This window comes from Trematosphaeria pertusa (genome assembly GCF_010094035.1).
Source record: "Trematosphaeria pertusa strain CBS 122368 unplaced genomic scaffold BU26scaffold_1, whole genome shotgun sequence".
In the NCBI taxonomy this organism is placed as follows: Eukaryota; Fungi; Ascomycota; class Dothideomycetes; order Pleosporales; family Trematosphaeriaceae; genus Trematosphaeria; species Trematosphaeria pertusa.
In genome coordinates this window covers 3,228,179-3,245,762 of record NW_022987212.1, presented here as the reverse complement: position 1 = coordinate 3,245,762, position 17,584 = coordinate 3,228,179, and the positions used below count along the sequence as shown (strand labels likewise).

The 17,584-nt window shown below is 52.4% G+C and overlaps 8 protein-coding genes across 8 annotated transcripts; 5 read left to right on the top strand and 3 right to left on the bottom strand.

Moving 5' to 3' along the window:
• Positions 1-68: 68 nt before the first annotated feature.
• Positions 69-530, bottom strand: BU26DRAFT_499391 (uncharacterized protein; the record flags this gene model as incomplete). Its single annotated transcript, XM_033826404.1, has 1 exon — positions 69-530. One exon carries the CDS (start codon positions 528-530, stop codon positions 69-71), a length of 462 nt encoding a protein of 153 aa, XP_033691766.1.
• A 115-nt stretch (positions 531-645) lies between these two features.
• BU26DRAFT_513534 (uncharacterized protein) lies at positions 646-2,484 on the bottom strand. The gene is made up of 4 exons (XM_033827646.1): positions 1,990-2,484; positions 1,913-1,941; positions 1,336-1,861; positions 646-1,281 (listed from the first exon to the last, which is right to left on the bottom strand). Exons 1-4 carry the CDS (start codon positions 2,032-2,034, stop codon positions 973-975), a joined length of 909 nt encoding a protein of 302 aa, XP_033691765.1. The 5' UTR covers positions 2,035-2,484; the 3' UTR covers positions 646-972.
• Positions 2,485-3,247: 763 nt separating this feature from the next.
• On the top strand, positions 3,248-4,263 carry BU26DRAFT_575073 (uncharacterized protein; the record flags this gene model as incomplete). Its single annotated transcript, XM_033834343.1, has 1 exon — positions 3,248-4,263. The coding sequence occupies one exon, from the start codon at positions 3,248-3,250 to the stop codon at positions 4,106-4,108; it is 861 nt and encodes a 286-aa protein (XP_033691764.1). The 3' UTR covers positions 4,109-4,263.
• Positions 4,264-7,567: 3,304 nt separating this feature from the next.
• BU26DRAFT_499386 (uncharacterized protein) lies at positions 7,568-8,482 on the top strand (the record flags this gene model as incomplete). The annotated part of the gene is made up of 1 exon (XM_033826403.1): positions 7,568-8,482. One exon carries the CDS (start codon positions 7,568-7,570, stop codon positions 8,480-8,482), a length of 915 nt encoding a protein of 304 aa, XP_033691763.1.
• Positions 8,483-8,780: 298 nt separating this feature from the next.
• BU26DRAFT_558198 (uncharacterized protein) lies at positions 8,781-9,128 on the top strand (the record flags this gene model as incomplete). The annotated part of the gene is made up of 1 exon (XM_033832538.1): positions 8,781-9,128. One exon carries the CDS (start codon positions 8,781-8,783, stop codon positions 9,126-9,128), a length of 348 nt encoding a protein of 115 aa, XP_033691762.1.
• Positions 9,129-9,664: 536 nt separating this feature from the next.
• On the top strand, positions 9,665-11,070 carry BU26DRAFT_599394 (uncharacterized protein). The gene is made up of 7 exons (XM_033835096.1): positions 9,665-9,886; positions 9,933-9,985; positions 10,036-10,080; positions 10,131-10,203; positions 10,250-10,356; positions 10,424-10,511; positions 10,564-11,070. The coding sequence occupies exons 1-7, from the start codon at positions 9,685-9,687 to the stop codon at positions 10,797-10,799; spliced, it is 804 nt and encodes a 267-aa protein (XP_033691761.1). The 5' UTR covers positions 9,665-9,684; the 3' UTR covers positions 10,800-11,070.
• Positions 11,071-11,327: 257 nt separating this feature from the next.
• On the bottom strand, positions 11,328-12,242 carry BU26DRAFT_445776 (NAD(P)-binding protein; the record flags this gene model as incomplete). Its single annotated transcript, XM_033824594.1, has 3 exons — positions 11,328-11,514; positions 11,571-12,153; positions 12,201-12,242. The coding sequence occupies 3 exons, from the start codon at positions 12,240-12,242 to the stop codon at positions 11,330-11,332; spliced, it is 810 nt and encodes a 269-aa protein (XP_033691760.1).
• A 1,687-nt stretch (positions 12,243-13,929) lies between these two features.
• On the top strand, positions 13,930-15,221 carry BU26DRAFT_396342 (glycoside hydrolase family 18 protein; the record flags this gene model as incomplete). The annotated part of the gene is made up of 2 exons (XM_033822747.1): positions 13,930-14,733; positions 14,781-15,221. Coding segments are annotated over 2 exons (1,245 nt in total), but the record flags the coding sequence as incomplete, so codon positions are not given.
• Between the last annotated feature and the right edge of the window lie 2,363 nt (positions 15,222-17,584).

The window sequence follows — 17,584 nt, the reverse complement described above, 5'->3', positions numbered from 1 at the left end:
CCGCGAGTCGCTAGATTGTAGAGTGGTAATTAGGATTAATTCGTTGGTATACACCCATGCTGAAATACTTAGCTGGCCGCACGGCCATTGGCCCCCGTGTAATATCCATCCCCGCAAAGATCGCCACTGCCTTCGCGAAGCATGGTAACCGTGCAAGGATGATTTCGCGGGGGCCCCTTGGATACCTTCCGGATTGAGACCTGTGGAGGGCATCTATAGGATGCTGGAAGATGAAGCCATGTACGGAATCGTAGGCACCCATGCGGCTTCGTGTCGGACGGATGGAGCTGGACCATGGCGGGACCTTGTGACCATGGTTGTTGAGCCAGTCGGCACCTTTGACGACGTGGGACGGGCGCTAGAGCTGTCCATCCCACGAGGATGTTGGTGGTCGTTCGACCAGTTTCGTGGTCGACGAGGTACTTCCAGAAGGCAAAGGGAACAAGGAGCAAGATTGCCCAACCGCCACGTCGACCCGGTCTTGGGCAGAAACCGCGTGCGATTCGTAAGACGGGGCGTTCGAGACACATGCTGTGTCCAGCCTTCTTCTGAGCCTCATCACCCAAGTTCAATGTGGGACTGCTCCACTACCGCACGCACCATCCGAGAGCGGGATCCTGTAAGGCCGCGCCGTGGGCGACGAGTGTGACGTCAGATGGGGCCAACAAAGCAAGAGCGGTATGGTAAGGGTTGATATATGCTGTGGAATTGACTACCTATCTCCAGTGAGCGTTGTGGGGAGCCATATAATCCTTGCTCATGGGTGATGCCGAAAGTCCGTAGAGCTGTCATTACCTTTTGTGCCCCACTTGCCTACCTCTGTTACGCCTTTGCACAGTCTTCGTTCCTCCAAGTAATCGCAATCGCCGAAATAACTCGCATTTCTTCATCCCCTCCCTACTGGGACCCGCGAGAGGCACATAAACGGCCGGATATAGAGCATGGTTGACCGCGGTGTTATCCGTGGAGCCTTTAGGATGCGGCCCACTCGTTCTCGACGGTCGGTTGCTCTTCATGCCGCTCACTGTTCACTCCAGGTAGAGCATTCTTCACCCGCTGCGCGCCTCCCTCAATAGCTCGTGGAGTCCCATTCTCTGCTTCACCGTCGCTTGCTTCCTCAGCTACTCTATCCGAATAGCGGCCAAAGTCGGGAAGGTAATCGATCGCCCTTTGAGAGCCACCGTTTCCGTGCTCTTCATCCGCGATCATGCGAGAGACACGGTCTGGGACGACTCGATGAAGCCAGGACTCTCGCTTCGTCGGGATGGCAATGATCGCGAACTGCGAGGCGTCAGGCCCCATAATTGTTATTCTGGAATGTGAAGTGGGACGTACCTGCCAGAGAAAGACTAACGCCACCACAGCCATCTGGATACCGGCTACCCGCTGCTCCTCAGCCTTCCATTGTCCCAGGCATCCATTTGTGCGTCCAAAAGTCTCCTCGCACGAGCGTGGGGTGTGGGTCTTATCAGGAAACGGCCACGCCATGTCGCGGGAGTTCTTCAGCCCACAGCAGTTGAACACGTCCTGTATCGTTTTTATTCGCTCAACTCTCTTGTGGCTATACATTGCCGTCCAGCTCTCTCGCAGGCCGCAGTCAAGCCCAGAGGGTGGAGCTGCGTGTGTGCCCATGAGGGTTATGACGACGGTCGAGTAGATGAAGATAAGCGTGTTCGCGACGATGACGAGTGGCGCGCGGGGCGTCTGGCTGCGAGGGAGGCGTTGGCGACGCTCGCGAGCTCTGGTGAGATCATAGCCGCCCTCGAGGAGCAGGCCGGCAACGACTGGGAGGACTGTGGTGGCATACGATAGCCCATTCGAGATGGGGATCGAGAGTCGGTCTGTACGGGTCGAGGCATATCTGGAGAGATATTAGTAGCACGCCTTGAGAGGCGTCAGGCCCTGCTCTTACCCGGACAATGCAGCGACGAGGATGAGATACTGCAGGTTGGTCAGATTTCAGCCCCGTCGCAAGGCTCGGATACTGACCACAATGCTGACGGAAGTGACGACCTGCTTCCTGGTGTAGGTCATTGCGAACCCGGTATTTGCTGGCTGGAGAGCAGCGTCGGAGAGGTGCTCTTTAGAGAAGTCGTTATTTTTTTGGACGTGGAGCCTAGTGAAGCAGGAGTGTTGAAGGTCAGTAAACGCTGTTAGGCTGCGTCGTGGATTTATCAATGGCCAGGAGTCGTCGCATGACAACTCCGCACGTTGAGCAGGCTGAACCAGGATGTGCTGTCAGACGAGGGGTAAAGGCACACCGTCCGATGTATCCAGCACGCATATCGGTGCCTGAGTGACTTATCGCACGTTTCTTAGCAATGCAGCCTGCAGCTCACACCAGATAGAGAAGACCCCTCACTCTGATGGCCGGCCCCATTGGTGAGGAGAGCGGGCGATCTGCACTTCCCGTCGTGGCGAGCTTTCAGCGACGAGCATGGGCATCGAATTCCCTGTGAAAATCATCGCACAGGCGCGTAGTCGACAACTACAGGTGTTGCACGAGCGGCTCAATGGCTGGCTTTTCAGCGTGCCGGGAACGCGGTGTACGTCACATCATGGCCTGTGCGCTAGTGCACGTTCTCCGCCCTCCGGTCAAGTTTCTCTCCCGAACTCTACGCCTCATCTCCACCTTCCATGGTGGATGGATTGTCTCTGCGCAAAATAGGATGCTCAACGAAATATCTGATCAACATGGAGGACGCGACGGGAACCCCCCCCCACAGGGGCTTATCTCCGGCATCCCCTGGACCCTATGGCACGACTCTCGGTCTCAATTTCAGGCGACTATCGCCATTTTATGGCCCTCACGGTGCCAGCAGAGTTTGACCAAAGTTGGAACACCGCGCAAATGTGAGCCTCAGACCAGTTGAGAGCCGCGTCACGTGATCGTACCTATGATTGGAGGGTACGTGGGCCAGAGCCAACCCTGCTTTTAGCGTTGGCAGTGTGTGGATTCAACGTCTTTCCGAAGCTACGCCACTTGGACCCTCATCCTCTGGACTCGAATCTGATGGTTACGGTCGGGGCGAGCCGCGAGCGCGGCGTAGTCCGGCAATGTCATCTCTTCTCTCTCAAGAGCAGACATTGTGCATATACTGTGTCATCTTGTCTCAGCATAGTACGTATACGAGTATGCATTGCCATGAGATACACGGTTGTCTCCTGCGAGCCCACAATATATAAAATTCTTCCCGTGAGCATTCATGATATCCTGCTAGATCCTGTCTCCGCGGCTGAAAATCTCATGCAACCTACATCCAGTAGTCTACCAGTTTGTAAGCTTAGGAGATTCAACGCGGATGGTGCTGTCTTTACCCTAGGAATGGACGATGCCGCATTCTCCCTAAGCTCTAACTTCCTGAAGCTAGAGGATTTCCTGACCAAGATCCTCCAGGAGAAGGTGCCTCGCAAATGTAGTGAGTCACTCCTCCGGAAACTAATAAATTTACTGAAGCGTGTCTCCAAGGAGACCAAGTGGATCGAGAAGCGCCATCGTCAAGCCATCGTTGCAGTTGTCTTCGAAGCGAACCAGGTGCCCGAGGATGCCCGCAAATGGGAGTTGCATATTCCGACTCCACCTGGGGAGATCAAGCGAGTTCTTGCTGCGCCTATTCCTAAGATGCGGTATCCTCTCGTCCCTGGCTTTCATGATGCACAGAAGAAGATGAGGAAGTTCCCCCCAAAACCTAAATCTCCGGTCTTCTCCAGGCGCAGGAGCTCAAGCACGGTAGTTGGAAACCAGCCACCATCGTTGCTCAGCCGGAAGACAAATCACAAGCAACCCTCCGTTCGACAAGTTCTCGAGCGGCGAGATTCCACTACCTCATGGCTTTCCGCAGCGTCTTCTTCAACACTGAAAAGCGTGAGAACCTTGATTGTACTTCCGCTAGCTTCCCTCCTCGGAGTGGGCGTGCACATCGCTCTGGCGCCCGTCAAGATGACGGATGCTGCTCTCAGGACAGTGGGACTCCGTTCTAGGGACTCGGACGCGGATTCTGACTCCGAAGCGGAGAATGAGGTCTTTTATGATATGCACGGTAGGATCTGGACTGAGCAGTCTGCATTGCTAAGTGAACAGATATTTAGGAACGATGACGCGGACTAGGACGAAAACTCTGAACCCAGAAACGACTCAATGAATCTACGACTCTGGCTTATGACTGCATAGGTCCTGTCTAGGGGTAAATTCACTTGAGATCGTGCACATTACCATACTCTACGATTTGACGCAGGAACGAGGTATGGGGAGGCGTGCTACAGCAACCATAGAGAGCTATGGATCCCTATGACGATGTAACTACCCTAATGGAAAGCTATATGAACATATGATATACCGACCCACTCGAAACTAACGATCTGCTAACGTTGAAGGTTTCGACATTCTTGCTATGATTGACCTACCCCATGGTGATGCCCACAATTAGAGAGTAGAGAGTGACATCATGGTGAGCACTCTTCCTCGTGCGATCAGTATAGCTTGTTCTAGGTAACTCAGACACTGGCCTTTTGGTTCTCGGTCTTTATGCAGATATACCTATGTCTCCCATTGTTTGGCCCAATGCCAAACAGAATAGTCTACATCATACTTAAACATCGCAAGATCCGCACCAAAAGAACATTGTACAGAGATATCGCGGCGACGCTCTGTGTCCTCATACTGCTTCTATATACACCTCTCAGATCAGTCTCCTGAACTTCTATAAAAGCTTGCGTCGGTTCCATGGCAGAGCAATACCAACCACTGTGAACCAGCGAAGATGGATCCGCAACTCAAGCGAGCACTCTCATCTCGAACAACAACCACAACGGAGTCTTCATCAAGCAAGTCACAGGGTCCGCCCCTCTATAAGAATGCTCGAGCCTTGATGGCGAATTACGAGCAGGAAATCCATAGCCGCGGTTCACGCCCAAAGCAGGCACCGAAGGAGATTCGGATGATCGCGGTGGAGGGAAGCTACTTCCCTGAGGCTCAGCAGGCTTTGCTGCACCAGATCCCTTTCTGGACCAAAGTGCTGAAGAAGGATCGTACGGTGGTGTATCCGGACGCTTCGCAGAGCCCGGAGCCCGAAGATTCTGCAGCAGATTCAAGTGCTGATTCGGGTCCTCCGTCCTCACGCGAAGAGCGGATTAAGGCCGTTCGAATGGAGTTCCAGAAGCAGTGGCATCATCGCGATGATTCTGGATCTGCATAGAGAAGAATTCGTTTTGACTCTTCCGTTTTGGCGTTCGTGGGCGGCAGGTCTTCTGAGAACGCCATGCTGTATGTGTAGAACGAAAACAATTGACTAATTCAAAATGACGATTTCCTCCCTGTATCCCCCTATTCTTCTATTTTGTCCCAGACTCCTCGTAGCTGGAATCACAGTGTTTGACTATTCCAGTAGAATTCTTAAACGTGCTACTGGCGTTGTAAACGTGACACAGAGTGCTCATTGTATCAAGGTTTACTAGTAGCATCTATTTTAAACTCTAGAAGACTTCGAGAGCGGAAGGTCCTTTGCATTTACCTTCCTATAAACTTCTAATTGTAGTATCTATTCAGGCTGCCCGGAGCAGGGCTGTCACTCTCGCTTGCAGTGAACGCCATTGAGTCTATATGCAATAGACTTCCACACGGTAACACACCCTTCTATATCGAGAGCCTTGAGTCTAGTGCTAAAAGACCGTGCCTGAGTAGAGATCGTAGTCTAGATTGCAGCAGTCATCAATGCCAGACCATCTTACTGCATGAATACGAGGAGCCTATGAGGTATTGTACGCACCCGTGATCAGAACTGCTCAGCGCCCACTTGCATTGCATTGTGGCATAAACTCAGAGTGAAGCAGTACATTGTGTGATTACGGCCAAGAACGGTGCTTTCACAAACTTGGAGGACTGCACTCCTGTATTATATATTTAAAGTCAGTAGGCATCTAAACTTCCCTCCCCTTCACATCAACACTCCTCGCCAACACCTGGACAGCCTTCGAACATGCACTCCCTGCAAGAAACTAGCAAACCTTCACTCCACGTCCACTTCAGCCAAGATCCGGAACACGTGGGTGCCAGCACCCACAAGCGCAGCTTCACTCGAGCCGAATACCTCGAGCTCGAAGAGCACGCCACTCCTAAGTCTATTTCTAGCCGTGCCTCTTCTTCAAAGACTGCACCTGCAAAAATCACCTCTCCGCGTCCTATCGCCACTATGGCTCGCCAGAACACGGACTTCGGTGACTTTTTACCACCGCACCGCGTGCAGAGCATGGCGGAGTGGGAGAAGGAGGAGAAGGAAAAGAACTCGGCTCGTCGGAGTGTTCACGCGAAAGCTATGGCAAAAGATTTGGGCAAGAAGGTTCTTAGCAAGGCTTTGAAGCGTTTGGATGGTGGAGGCCGCTCCATCGCTCAAGTGGAATGGAGCGAACTCCTCGCATGTGGGTAGTGCGTGCCTCCAGTGGTTTGATAAGGAGAATGAATTTGAAAACGGGGTTAGTAGTAAACCATTACCCTTGAGGTAAATTGAATGGACCGAAATTATTTAAACGCACAGAATTAACTAGCTATGTTGAAGTGAATTCATCCCGAAGGAGTGCAAGTCGAATCAGAACCGCCTTAAGTCTGATATTGTAGCTTCAAAGTTGGAAGGCCAACATGAGATACTTCTGGGCATTGTGTGCTTGGGGTGAGCTGCGTTGGACTCTTTACTTGAAGCAGTAAGCAATTCCATGGACTGTATTGTTAATGTACAATGCACATACGAGATATAAAAGCTCTTAGGGAGTTCAGTTAACTTTACTCAGAGATACTTCCCTTCCTAGCACAATGGCTCAAGAACCCAAGATGACTCCAAATTCCTGACCCGCAGATGTGGCGCTTGCACCTTCGTCCCTGGCGGAATATGAAGAACTATATTGAGCAGTAATTGCTGAGGTTCGAAGGGTGCGGGCCGCCTTTGCGCGTAATGATTTGGAGCAAAGTCTTAACAATATGTGCAATGATATATGCAAAAAGGCTGGATATGCCTGGGAAAGGTTTTTTGACCATTTTCTGGCGTTTTCTGAGGATCTACAAAGTAGACTATAACTGTCTCGTTGAGCCTTGCGGAAGTGTAATGTTTCTCGAATTTTAGACTCGAATGGTTATATGTTTAGTAATACATGTTTCGCATTTCTTTGTTCTTCCAAACGTTCAAAAAGGCTCTCTGTCATACTTTGCTTCCGTGATGAGGGTTCTTAGCACCCCGAATCCCGATTGCAGGCTTGAAGCACGGCACTTGGTTGGCTTGCGTCTGTGAAATGTGGCGTGGATGGTACTCACCATTGTGAAACCACGATACCAAATAGTGGCATGCCAGGTCTTAATATATCCATACACAACGCCGTACAACCTCATCTGAGCAATAACATATATGCCTTTACACCTTCACATAAAAATCTCACGCATTGGCTCAAACTACAACTAGACACAATAGCATTAGAAGCTTTTGGCATTTCGAGGCTGTGCCCAAGCGATAAGATTCAGTTGGCTATAAAGATGCTATCCTCATCGTCGATCGCACCGCGATATCCTAGCTATCACAAGAACCATATGCCAAAATCAGTTAAGTTCATGTCAAACCCGCCAACGGTAAAGTACATACCTGATGGCATGGGTACCTGGGACAACCCAAACGTCAAAGCATACGATGCCACCACGGAGCAGGTTCTCAATGCTGAAGAAATAGTCCAGGATACTTTCAAGAAGATTGAAATCTTGGAAGCTGCCGAATTCGAAAGCTTGTCTACCGCTAACAGGGGTCTACAGCATTTTGATGAACACTTTGGTTCCACAAAGGTCCAGGCTGACCTTGCGGCTACAGATCGTAAGCGTTCTAAATCCGTCAGCCCACAGGGCCGTACGACGAAGAGTGATAACGAAGCCGACCGGAGGACGAAGTCCACACGTAGAAGTCAAAGCATGCAATCACTGCAGAAAACCCCTGCTCCAGCGGTACCTGCAATGAGCTTCCAAGCAATGCTAGGACTAGGGAACTCTGCGACAAACACCGCGCTCCCGTCACTTCCCACGAGCGGTCCACCTCTACGCAGGATGCTGAACCGAGCCCCTTTCAGCGAAACCGACATCACGCAGTCATTAAACAAATACGGCTATCCCACTCGGATCCCTTCCCGAAAGGCTGTCCCGGATCGCAATGAGTCCAGTGATAGTCGGAAAGCGGATCTATCAACTTCTTCCCCACGCACAGCAGGGCTCCACCGCAAAGACATCCGGTTCTCCCAGTTCTTAGCCGTAGATAGGATTGCGACCTGGGAGCAGCTAGATCGAGCCGCTTCGTCGAGGCAACCGTCCGTTTCTTCGACGGCTTCGACTGCGAAAACGGTTTCGTCATTCAAGAGTCTTGGGAAGAAGATGAAGGAGAAGGTGCTCCGTAGGCAAGCGAATCGCCTCGGCAAGTCGACGAAATGCCCTTCGCCTGAGCTGCATCCCGATTACCCGGTGTAGTCGCACAGTGCGTAATGATAGACAGAATGCGATAGGAGATGAAGACAGGATGACGGTGAATAGCGCTATTTGAATACGAATACATACAAGGAATCCGAATCCACGTGGATTTAAACATTATGCTCAAGTTTGCTTTGTGAAAGTAGATTCTTAAACTTTTACTACAATGTTAGGGATGCACTGCTGTACTCAAGTTGAATATAAGAATTAGTCGACCTTGCACAGATACTCTACCCTAGCATTCGCCTCTCTCATAGACCGATAATTGAAAGTGCAATCCACGCTTTCATTAGTCAGCATGAACTCTAAAGGCAAGCCGCACTCCCCAGAAGAGCCGGATCGAGAGCCTCCACATAAGCCATCCACTCATGTCAAGATCTCCGACAAAGCGCCGGAGATTCACGAAATCCCTCCGTCAATGCAAACATGGACTGGTGAAGAGCCTCCCAAGGACCCTTCAAAGACTGCGCTTGATTGGTCTGCGCGACAGATGTTCGGTGCAGAGCAAGGGATGGTCAAGCGATATGATGAACTTAAGGAGGAGACTGGAGTGAAGGAAAATGGCACAGAAAAAGAGGCCCAAGGCGAACCAGAGAATGACACGTCTGATTCTAGGAAAAAGGATAGTCCGACTGGCGAATATTAAGGTTGAAGGGCTGCGAAGGGAATGGAAGTTGCAAAGAACGCATGCATACCGCTACTGCTCAACCTCCATGGAGCAGGATAGCAGTGAGTCGATACTTTCTTTACGCAGATCGAGCGCACTACCGCTCGCACCAGACCGTACTATGAAACCGGACTCTGGCTTACTATATAGATCCCGAAGTAGAGAGCAAAACTGTTATACACTCGTTAAATAAAAAGGTAGAGCTTAAAGAATAATACCAAACCTAGGTGAAAAGTCCGCCACATGATAATATCGATGCAGTACCACGCCCCAGTTTCATGATTGTTGGTTTACCTCGTAGCCAAGGCACGGGATGCTACGAGCTGAGGTCTTGGCCGCTCGTATTCCTGTTGCGCTATCAAAAGCCCCGCCAATCAACGATGCCCCTTCGGTAGCCTCGTATTTCGCATCCAATCGACTTTGCCACAGCATTGACCGCGGATCGCCTAACACGAGCCATCATGCAAGTACAAAAAGTGGCTGATGTTGCAAGCCTGACGCCCTGAGAATTTTCCCCAGTTTTTATCAAAAAGACATGCGTGCATTCGCGAGCCTGCTACTTGTGGTGGCTTTCCACGGCCTAGGTATTGTTGCTGATGCTGAGACCCCTGAGATACCTACTCCGAAGCCGCTACAGGAGGCGCTCCAAAATGTCGAATTTCCGGCGCTGAACGGCAGCTCGATAGAAGATGACCAAAGTCTTTTCGGGTTCAACCTCTTCTCGAGGCAAACGGCTGGTAAGATACAGCCCGCTTTCAAAATTCGCTGCTGACCGGAACACAGGCGAATGCGCTTCTGCGAATGGCCAGCGCTTCAGTTGCACCCCGAACAAATGCGTATGTAGCATTGCTTTTGAGACTGGGAATGAGAACTCACATCGCTTTAGTGCAATGGAGAGGTGACTCCGGGATGCTGCTACGAAGGTCAAAACGTAAGTCGCGACCACATTCGGAGCCCATGGTATACTAAAGTTGCTCCCAGTGCATGACTCTGAACGGCAACCATGCTTGCTGCCCTTCAGACTACCAGACATGCGGCATGACTATGTGCACATGTGAGATCGGTGCTGACCCAATGCAAATAGTTCTGACTTTCTTAAGGGCCGAATTCTACCTGCTGTGTCAGTACGCCCGGAATGGCCTGCGGAGCCAACCAGATATGCTGCGGAAGTGGATGCTGCGATGCTGGTCGGGTCTGCTGCGGTGATGTACTGCCTCCCCAAACTCGTCTTCATGTCAAATAACATGCTAACCCGAAATTTTTACAATCGACAGGAGGGTTGTTGTGAGTCTGGCTATTCATGCTGCAAAGGCTCGGGCTCAACAAAGTGCTGTGATAATTCATTTTACCAGTGCTGTGGAGGTAAATGACAGCCTAAGCCATCACTTCTACCTGGATCTGACATCATAACAAGGCGTCTGCTGCCCGCTCGACCAGGATTGTTGTGGAGATGTTTGCTGCGACGTGGGATATACGTGTAGGTCGAGGGGGGAATGCGTGCTAGCAACCACTGCTGTGAGAACTGCTGTGAGGACCTTCACGACTACTACGACCGAGGCTGCTGCACAGTCAACGGACGCTGCGGTTGGAACGGCCAAGCTTCGTGACTGGGGACTTACGGGGCTAGTGCTAGCAGCTGGGCTCCTATGATCCTTTTGATGGAGGGGGCTTCCAAGATATGAGTTTGTTATGAACGCGTATGGTGCTCTTCGTGTACAAAAGGTTGGTAGGAATCAGTATTGGCGCGACTCTTGGGACCTGGACTGCAGGATTATGGCGAAGTATTACACGTAGGACGGATAAGGATGGATAAGGAGTCGGAAGATCACGACGAAGGATGGGGGAAGGCCTCAGGATTCAGTTGGCGATTGGAGAATTGTTAGCACACAGATGACACCCGATTGGGCTAGTCGGATCAAAGAAATGACATCACTCCATGGCTCAACAACATGCACAACCAGGCATCGACATCGACATCAACAGTCTCGAATTTCCGCTGAATTTACTACGACGCCACCTTGAACGAATCGTCTATCCGTTCACTATCACTAGCTTCCACGTATTATCACCCCGTCCTCGACAGGATCGCGGAATTCGACAGCTGTTCAACAGTCCTTTCTATCCGGTGTGCCCACAGCTCAACCAGTCGCAACTTTTAGTCCACTCCCGGAATCCTACATTCAAAGCCATCGCTTAGTCCCAAGATGCGACAAGAACTCCCCAGATTGCTCCATCGTAATCCCCTCAATAACCTTCAACTGCATCTCCACACTCTCCTCCGGCGTGATCGGTCCCTTGACGCTGGGCTCGTACTTGCGGAACTGCTCAGTCAAATGAGCCTGGGCTGCAGCAAGCTCAGGCGGGACTAGTGCAAAATCAGTACCTCGTTTAAATCGAGAGAATATAGAAGATAAGATTCACCGTTATCAGGATCCTCAGCCCGCGTCTGCACATACCCCGGACTCAGCGCCAGAAAGATAATCCCATCTTTCTTGTATTCGACCGCGTATTTAGCCACCAGGATATTCGCAGCCGCCTTGGACATGGCGTAGGGGATCGATTCCGCGATCTCTGAGACGCTGATAATCCCCGGGTCAGCCATGCCGGAGGAAACAACGACGACTTTCTTGATCGCGGAGCTCTTCAGAAGCGGGATGAAAGCGTTCACGCTGTACAGTGCGCCGGCGACATTCGTATGCATGCTCGCGTTGAGCTCGTCCAGGAACTGCGTCTCCTTCCCGACGAAGTCGCCGGGTTTCATGAACATCGTTTGCTCGGAGAGATAGGCACCGTTAATGATCAGATGATCCACTGCACCGCCGGTGAGCTTCGAAACTTCTTTGGCCACGGTGATGAGGGACGCCGGATCCGTCAGGTCCCCGTGCAGGATGTGCACGTTGGGTAGCGTATCGGCGGTTACTTTGGCCCGGACGGCAGATGGGGTGCGGGCTAGGCCGATGATAATATTGGAGGGATTGGTGGAGAGCGTCTTGAGGAACTGGTACTGCTTCGTGTTAGAAACGGTGTGGAATGAAGAGCGAGAATATGTACCCCGATGCCTCGCGAGGCGCCGACGATGACGTAGGAAGGCATGCTAAGGTTGAATTTCCAGGAGCTATGGAGGAAAACCTGCTCGAATCGGAGAAGATCTTTCTTGTTGAAACGATAGAAAGGCGCTGCTGTTTGCTGGCTGCCGTATCGGCATAGGGGCTTATTCGAATATATACAGTACGTATTACTATTCACACCCCAAAGCCACATGAGTTTTGATAATCAAGTCAACGGAAAGCACTTCCATAAGTTTCGTCCGTCCGCACCAACTTTTGGTAGACGGTTGCAAACGCTAGTGGATGCGTGGTAATCAACCCGAGCATGTTGGGCCAATCGCAGCCGGCAGATCGGCGCCGCGCTATTCCGCTTGTGGACGCTCCTACTTCCTCTTTCGGTTCTTCGTAAGCTGTCGCTGTCGCCGTTGCTCCACGAAGTTAGCTGCAAGAGGACTTTTAAATGGGGCGCATAGGAAATGAACACTGGAACTCGGATGCGGCCGTGTGGAGCCAGAGTCGCTGGCAGTGCCTGTCTTTCCAAGGTGCCTTCCAACCTCGGAATGTTCGCCAGGCCATTCTTCCCCCACGTGATCCCGGACTTCACCTCTTCGCTCCGGCACATGCCTTCTCGCAGACCTCTCTCTCTATGGATATGTTGCGCTTGAAGAACCATGAGGCCTTCGTTACAGAGTTTCTGTTCGGCGGCGTCAAAATTGATCGGCTCCTCTGGCGTCGTCACGCTCTTGCTTCCATCCTGAGGTCGACCTACTGGGAGGGAAGGAGCGAATAAACGTCCCAGTCCTCTTGATCCTGCTGCAGGTACCCGGTGATGAAAGAAATGGACGAGATGATGAAGAGCACAGTCGTAACGGGTGGCAAGAGTCGCACTGCAAGATGGGGAGGATAGATTGTGAAGGGAGATGCAGCAGCCGAGCGCTTGAAGTGAGGATGCTTTGAACGACGTGGGCTTCAATTCTAGCCCATGGGCTCCGGAGGGAACTAAAAGCCTTCTATACTAGATGAGAGAACGCTCCGAAAGACTCGAGGAAGCAGCTAGTAGCTCCGCTTCGAGTGGAATTGTTATTCGGGAATATCCCGACTTCGTGATGGTTCTGTCGCACTTCGCAAGCAGGTGGGTGGCAAAATATTTCGGCTCCGTGGCGCCGATATCGTCTTGACCATTCCGCTCTTTCATCTTCACCGCACAATCCGCGGCAGGTCCCTCCTCTCCGCCTTCTCCAACTGTTCTGGGCGTTATCTCAAACCCGACGAGCAGCTTCCTTCCACCTCGACACTGCGGCTTACCACCGCACACACTGCAGACACCTCATTTGATCACACTCTGCCTCACACCTGCTGGCTCTGGACCGCACGCCTTCGGGATGAGGCTGCTCGTAGTTGCCGCTCTCGTCACCGGGCAGCTTGCCCTTGAGGTCCCTCCCTCGGCTCACAACGCGGCTGCTCTGACCGGCGAGCGCGAGCACAACGTCGTTAAATCTGGGGCCTTCCCCATTCTCGAAATCGGCACGGCCTACATTCTCGGACAGTCTTCCCGCGCCACTGACAATGCCTCGACTCATCTTATTTCGTTGGACGGCCCGATTCAGTGCGGTCCCGACAAGCCGTGCATCGATGATTCATGCTGCAATTCGGATGGAAAGTGCGGCTTCCAGGAATACCACTGCCGTCCGAAGGCGCCTGTCAAGTGCCTGTCGAATTGCGATGCCAAAGCAATGTGTGGCGTCGACTCCGACGGCGGAAACAAGAAGTGTCCACTCAACCTTTGTTGCTCGTATTACGGCTGGTGTGGGACGAATTCTACCCACTGCGGAGATACGGACCAGGAAGGAAACAAGACACCGTGCCAGAAGGACTTTGGCAAGTGCGAAGTCGTGCCTCCCCCGAAATGCGAGAAGGAAGCCGGCAGCGCAACACACGGTCGACACATTGCCTATTACCAATCGTGGAATACACGCACTCGACTATGCAATCGCATTCGGCCGAGGCACATCAATGCTACGGGCCTAAGTCATTTGAACTTCGCGTTTGCCTCCGTTGACCCTCGTACCTTCCGCATTCAGCCAATGCATCCCGACGATGTTGATCTCTATCGCGAATTCACCGCTTTGAAGACGGACAAGCTCGAGACGTGGATTGCAGTCGGTGGTTGGGAGTTCAGCGACCCGGGCCCAACACGCACTACTTGGTCTGATATGGTCAGCTCCAGGGAGAATCGCGCTGAATTCATCGACTCGACTGTCAAATTCATGGACGAGTACGGTTTTCAGGGCCTCGATATAGACTGGGAGTATCCTGCTGCCAAGGAACGCGGCGGCAAAGAGGTCGACACAGATAACCAAGTGGCCCTCGTCAAGGAACTTCACGCTGCATTTGGCGATCGTTTTGGCCTTTCCAGCATTCTGGCACCCGACTTCTGGTACCTGCGTGGCATGGATCCGAAAGCGATGGAGGAGCATGTCAATTGGTTTAACTTCATGGGATATGATCTCCATGGGCCGTGGGACGGGGATATCTCGGTAAGTACAGTATTCCTGAGGTGGAACTACGCTGCTGACATGTGCAGGCTCTCGGAGCAAAGATTCGTCCCCACACGGACCTACGAGACATTGACAAAGATCTCCTACCGCTGTGGTTCGACAAATTAGATCCTAAGAAAGTCAACATCGGCATGGCATACTATGGCCGCGGCTACACCGCGTCGAAGAAAGACTGTCTGCAATTTGGTTGTGATTTCGCCGGCGCGAGCAAGGCCGGGAATTGCACCCAGTTCGAAGGCTTCTTGTCCAACTACGAGATCGAGCGCATTATCAAGCAAAAGGGCTTGACGCCGGAACTGATGAAGGAGGCTGCTGTTAAACAGATTGCCTGGGATGACCAGTGGGTCGGTTATGATGACGGAGAGACTCGTGCCCTGAAGATCGATTACGCCAACGAACACTGTCTGGGAGGAACTTTTATTTGGGCTATCGACTACGATTCCGGCATTGGAAGCGGAAATACTCCGAAAGGCGGTCGCTCTCCGAAAGACGTCTACGTGCCTCCGGGCGTCTGGTGGACACAGGATCCTACAGTTCAGTGCATCCCGCCGTGTACTGTTGTCTTGCCCCCATATACGCTCAACGAACCAACGACTATTTCGTGGCCTCCTTTGACAACTACTTTGATAACTCTTGAAGGTGGTCAGACATCGACAGTTACCACGGTATACGAGACAGAAGTGGGCGGAACGCTGACGAACGTTACGACAGTTGTCATTACCCTCTCGGGAGCCTCGACACGGGAGATCACTACTACTTTCAGCGTGCCACCTTTTACCACGAATATGATTAATTTCTGGCCGGTCTCCGTGGACCCAGAAGACGGCCCAACAGCCGTCTTTGAGCCAGTTCCTCGCGTAATGCCCCCACCCTTCACAATTCCACTGCCTCCATGCCTCCTTGCTTTCGAGCCGACCCATTATCCTGCGATGGAAGATGTGCCCGATCCCGGAGAAACTCCTGAGGAGGTCGATACACTGTGTTTTACCAGCACACATACGGAGCCCGTGTACCCCATGCCCACATATGGTATTGCTCTTCCCACGAACGGCCCCCGTGCACCGTGCACGGCCTGGTGGTGCGCACCCCCTCCAACGCCCGAGCCTTCGTGCGATCAATTTTGGTGCAGTACTGTAGCGCCATCAACCAGCACATCTGGCGGGGAGTACCAGTTTCCCACGAAAATCACATGGGCTTCGGACTCACCTTGGGCCACATGCACCTCGGGATGCGGAGACAAAGCAAGTACTCGTCCTCTGGAGAAATCTGAACTAACACCATAGATAGATGTGTAACCTATTTGGCTGCGTCTGTGGGCCGATCGGCCTCGAATGCGATGACTCAGACGATTCCAACTCAGATGGCGATGGTGATGGCGACGGTGGACATGGTCGCAAGAAGCCCAAGAAACCTAGGGGCCCGAAGTGGTATGTAAAGATCGAGCTATGCATACCGACTTTAGCTAGACGCATCTCTGCTTCCGCTGAACCACATTCCCGCTTACAGAATTCAGGCCAAAGTTACCTCATTTTCCGATTCCGAAGTTTCCTGATGGACGCTGTGCGATAGGCGGCTGCGATGGGGGTTGTGGAGTTTTTGGTTGTGGCGGTAAGTGAATCCACCTTGCATCTAGCGTATACAAATTTTGCGCTAACCTGAAAACTTAGGCGGGTGTGGACTCAAAGGCTGTGGCGGAAACTGTATAAAGCCGGGGACTTGCGGTCCGTGTCCGCTTGACGTAGGCGCTCGTCACGATCTCCCAAATAGACTGTACTGATTTGGTCGATAGAAATGCGGTGGGCCGGATTGTGCGCACGGTGAATGTGGACCAAATCCGCCTGGTTGTACGGCAAACTGCAAGCCTGTTCCTACTGGCGGACCCACCAGCAAGCCCAGTTGCGACGATAAAGATAAGACCACCGTTACGGACTACTGGGTATCGTGCACGAAGTCTTCCTCGGCGTCTTCCAGTACCTCCACTTGCAAGACGGTGCGCTCAGTCACCTTGACGGGCTGCGGACTCCTGCCCACGACGGTGACGACGACGCGAGAAGGCGCGGCATGCACTCGGGCTCCTCTATCTCTGGATGATGACGAAGGCGACAACGGGGGTACGCCGCCGGGAGGGCCAGACGAGTGTCCTGATTGCCGTTGCTGCCTTCAGTACAACAACGACTGTCTCAACAAGAACTGCCCAGGCGGTCCATCGAAACAGACGCCAGAATGCGTCAGCAAATGCATTTCGGACATGTGCTGGGCGCAAGACAGCCCAGAGATCTGCCATCACGGGAACAATTGCGAGAACAAAATGTGCCCCGATAAACCAGGAGATCCGCCCAAGAATATCCCGCCAGAGTTGGACCCCTGTGATGGTTGCCGGTGTTGTATGCCATATTACTACAACTGCATCGAGAAGAACTGTCCGGGTGGTCCTTCTAAAGAGACACCAGAGTGTGTTAACATGTGCGTTTCGGATATGTGCTTCGCCAAGGACAGTCCTGCGCTTTGCCACACTGGCCAGAAGTGTGCGAACCAGATGTGCCCAGACAAACCTGGAGACCCGCCAAAGATGGGACCTTCGCCCACGCCCACGCCCACACCACCGCCACCGACCCCTAAGCCGATCACCGATCAGTGGCGCCTCCGCTTCCATCAGGAAATGGAGTACGAATGGTCAGCCTTATGGTGGACCCTTATTGACAGCAACGGGGATGAAGCAGGCAAGGGCCAGGGCAAGCCCATTGACTCGCAGCGCGACTTCAACAAGCTGCCACACAAGCTTCTGGTAGACGTCGACGAGGCCACAGATAAATATCGCACGAATGTCCTG

What these genes read in the sequence shown, in the direction of transcription:
- BU26DRAFT_513534 (XM_033827646.1), bottom strand. Translation starts at nt 2,034, where the DNA reads ATGACCTACACCAGGAAGCAGGTCGTCACTTCCGTCAGCATTGTG. An exon ending in TCACTTCCGTCAGCATTGTG is followed by an intron (nt 1,942 to 1,989) that starts GTCAGTATCCGA and finishes ACCAACCTGCAG; the next exon opens with TATCTCATCCTCGTCGCTGC. An exon ending in CTCGTCGCTGCATTGTCCGG is followed by an intron (nt 1,862 to 1,912) that starts GTAAGAGCAGGG and finishes ATATCTCTCCAG; the next exon opens with ATATGCCTCGACCCGTACAG.
- BU26DRAFT_599394 (XM_033835096.1), top strand. Translation starts at nt 9,685, where the DNA reads ATGCGTGCATTCGCGAGCCTGCTACTTGTGGTGGCTTTCCACGGCCTA. An exon ending in CGGCATGACTATGTGCACAT is followed by an intron (nt 10,204 to 10,249) that starts GTGAGATCGGTG and finishes GACTTTCTTAAG; the next exon opens with GGCCGAATTCTACCTGCTGT. An exon ending in ATTTTACCAGTGCTGTGGAG is followed by an intron (nt 10,512 to 10,563) that starts GTAAATGACAGC and finishes CATCATAACAAG; the next exon opens with GCGTCTGCTGCCCGCTCGAC.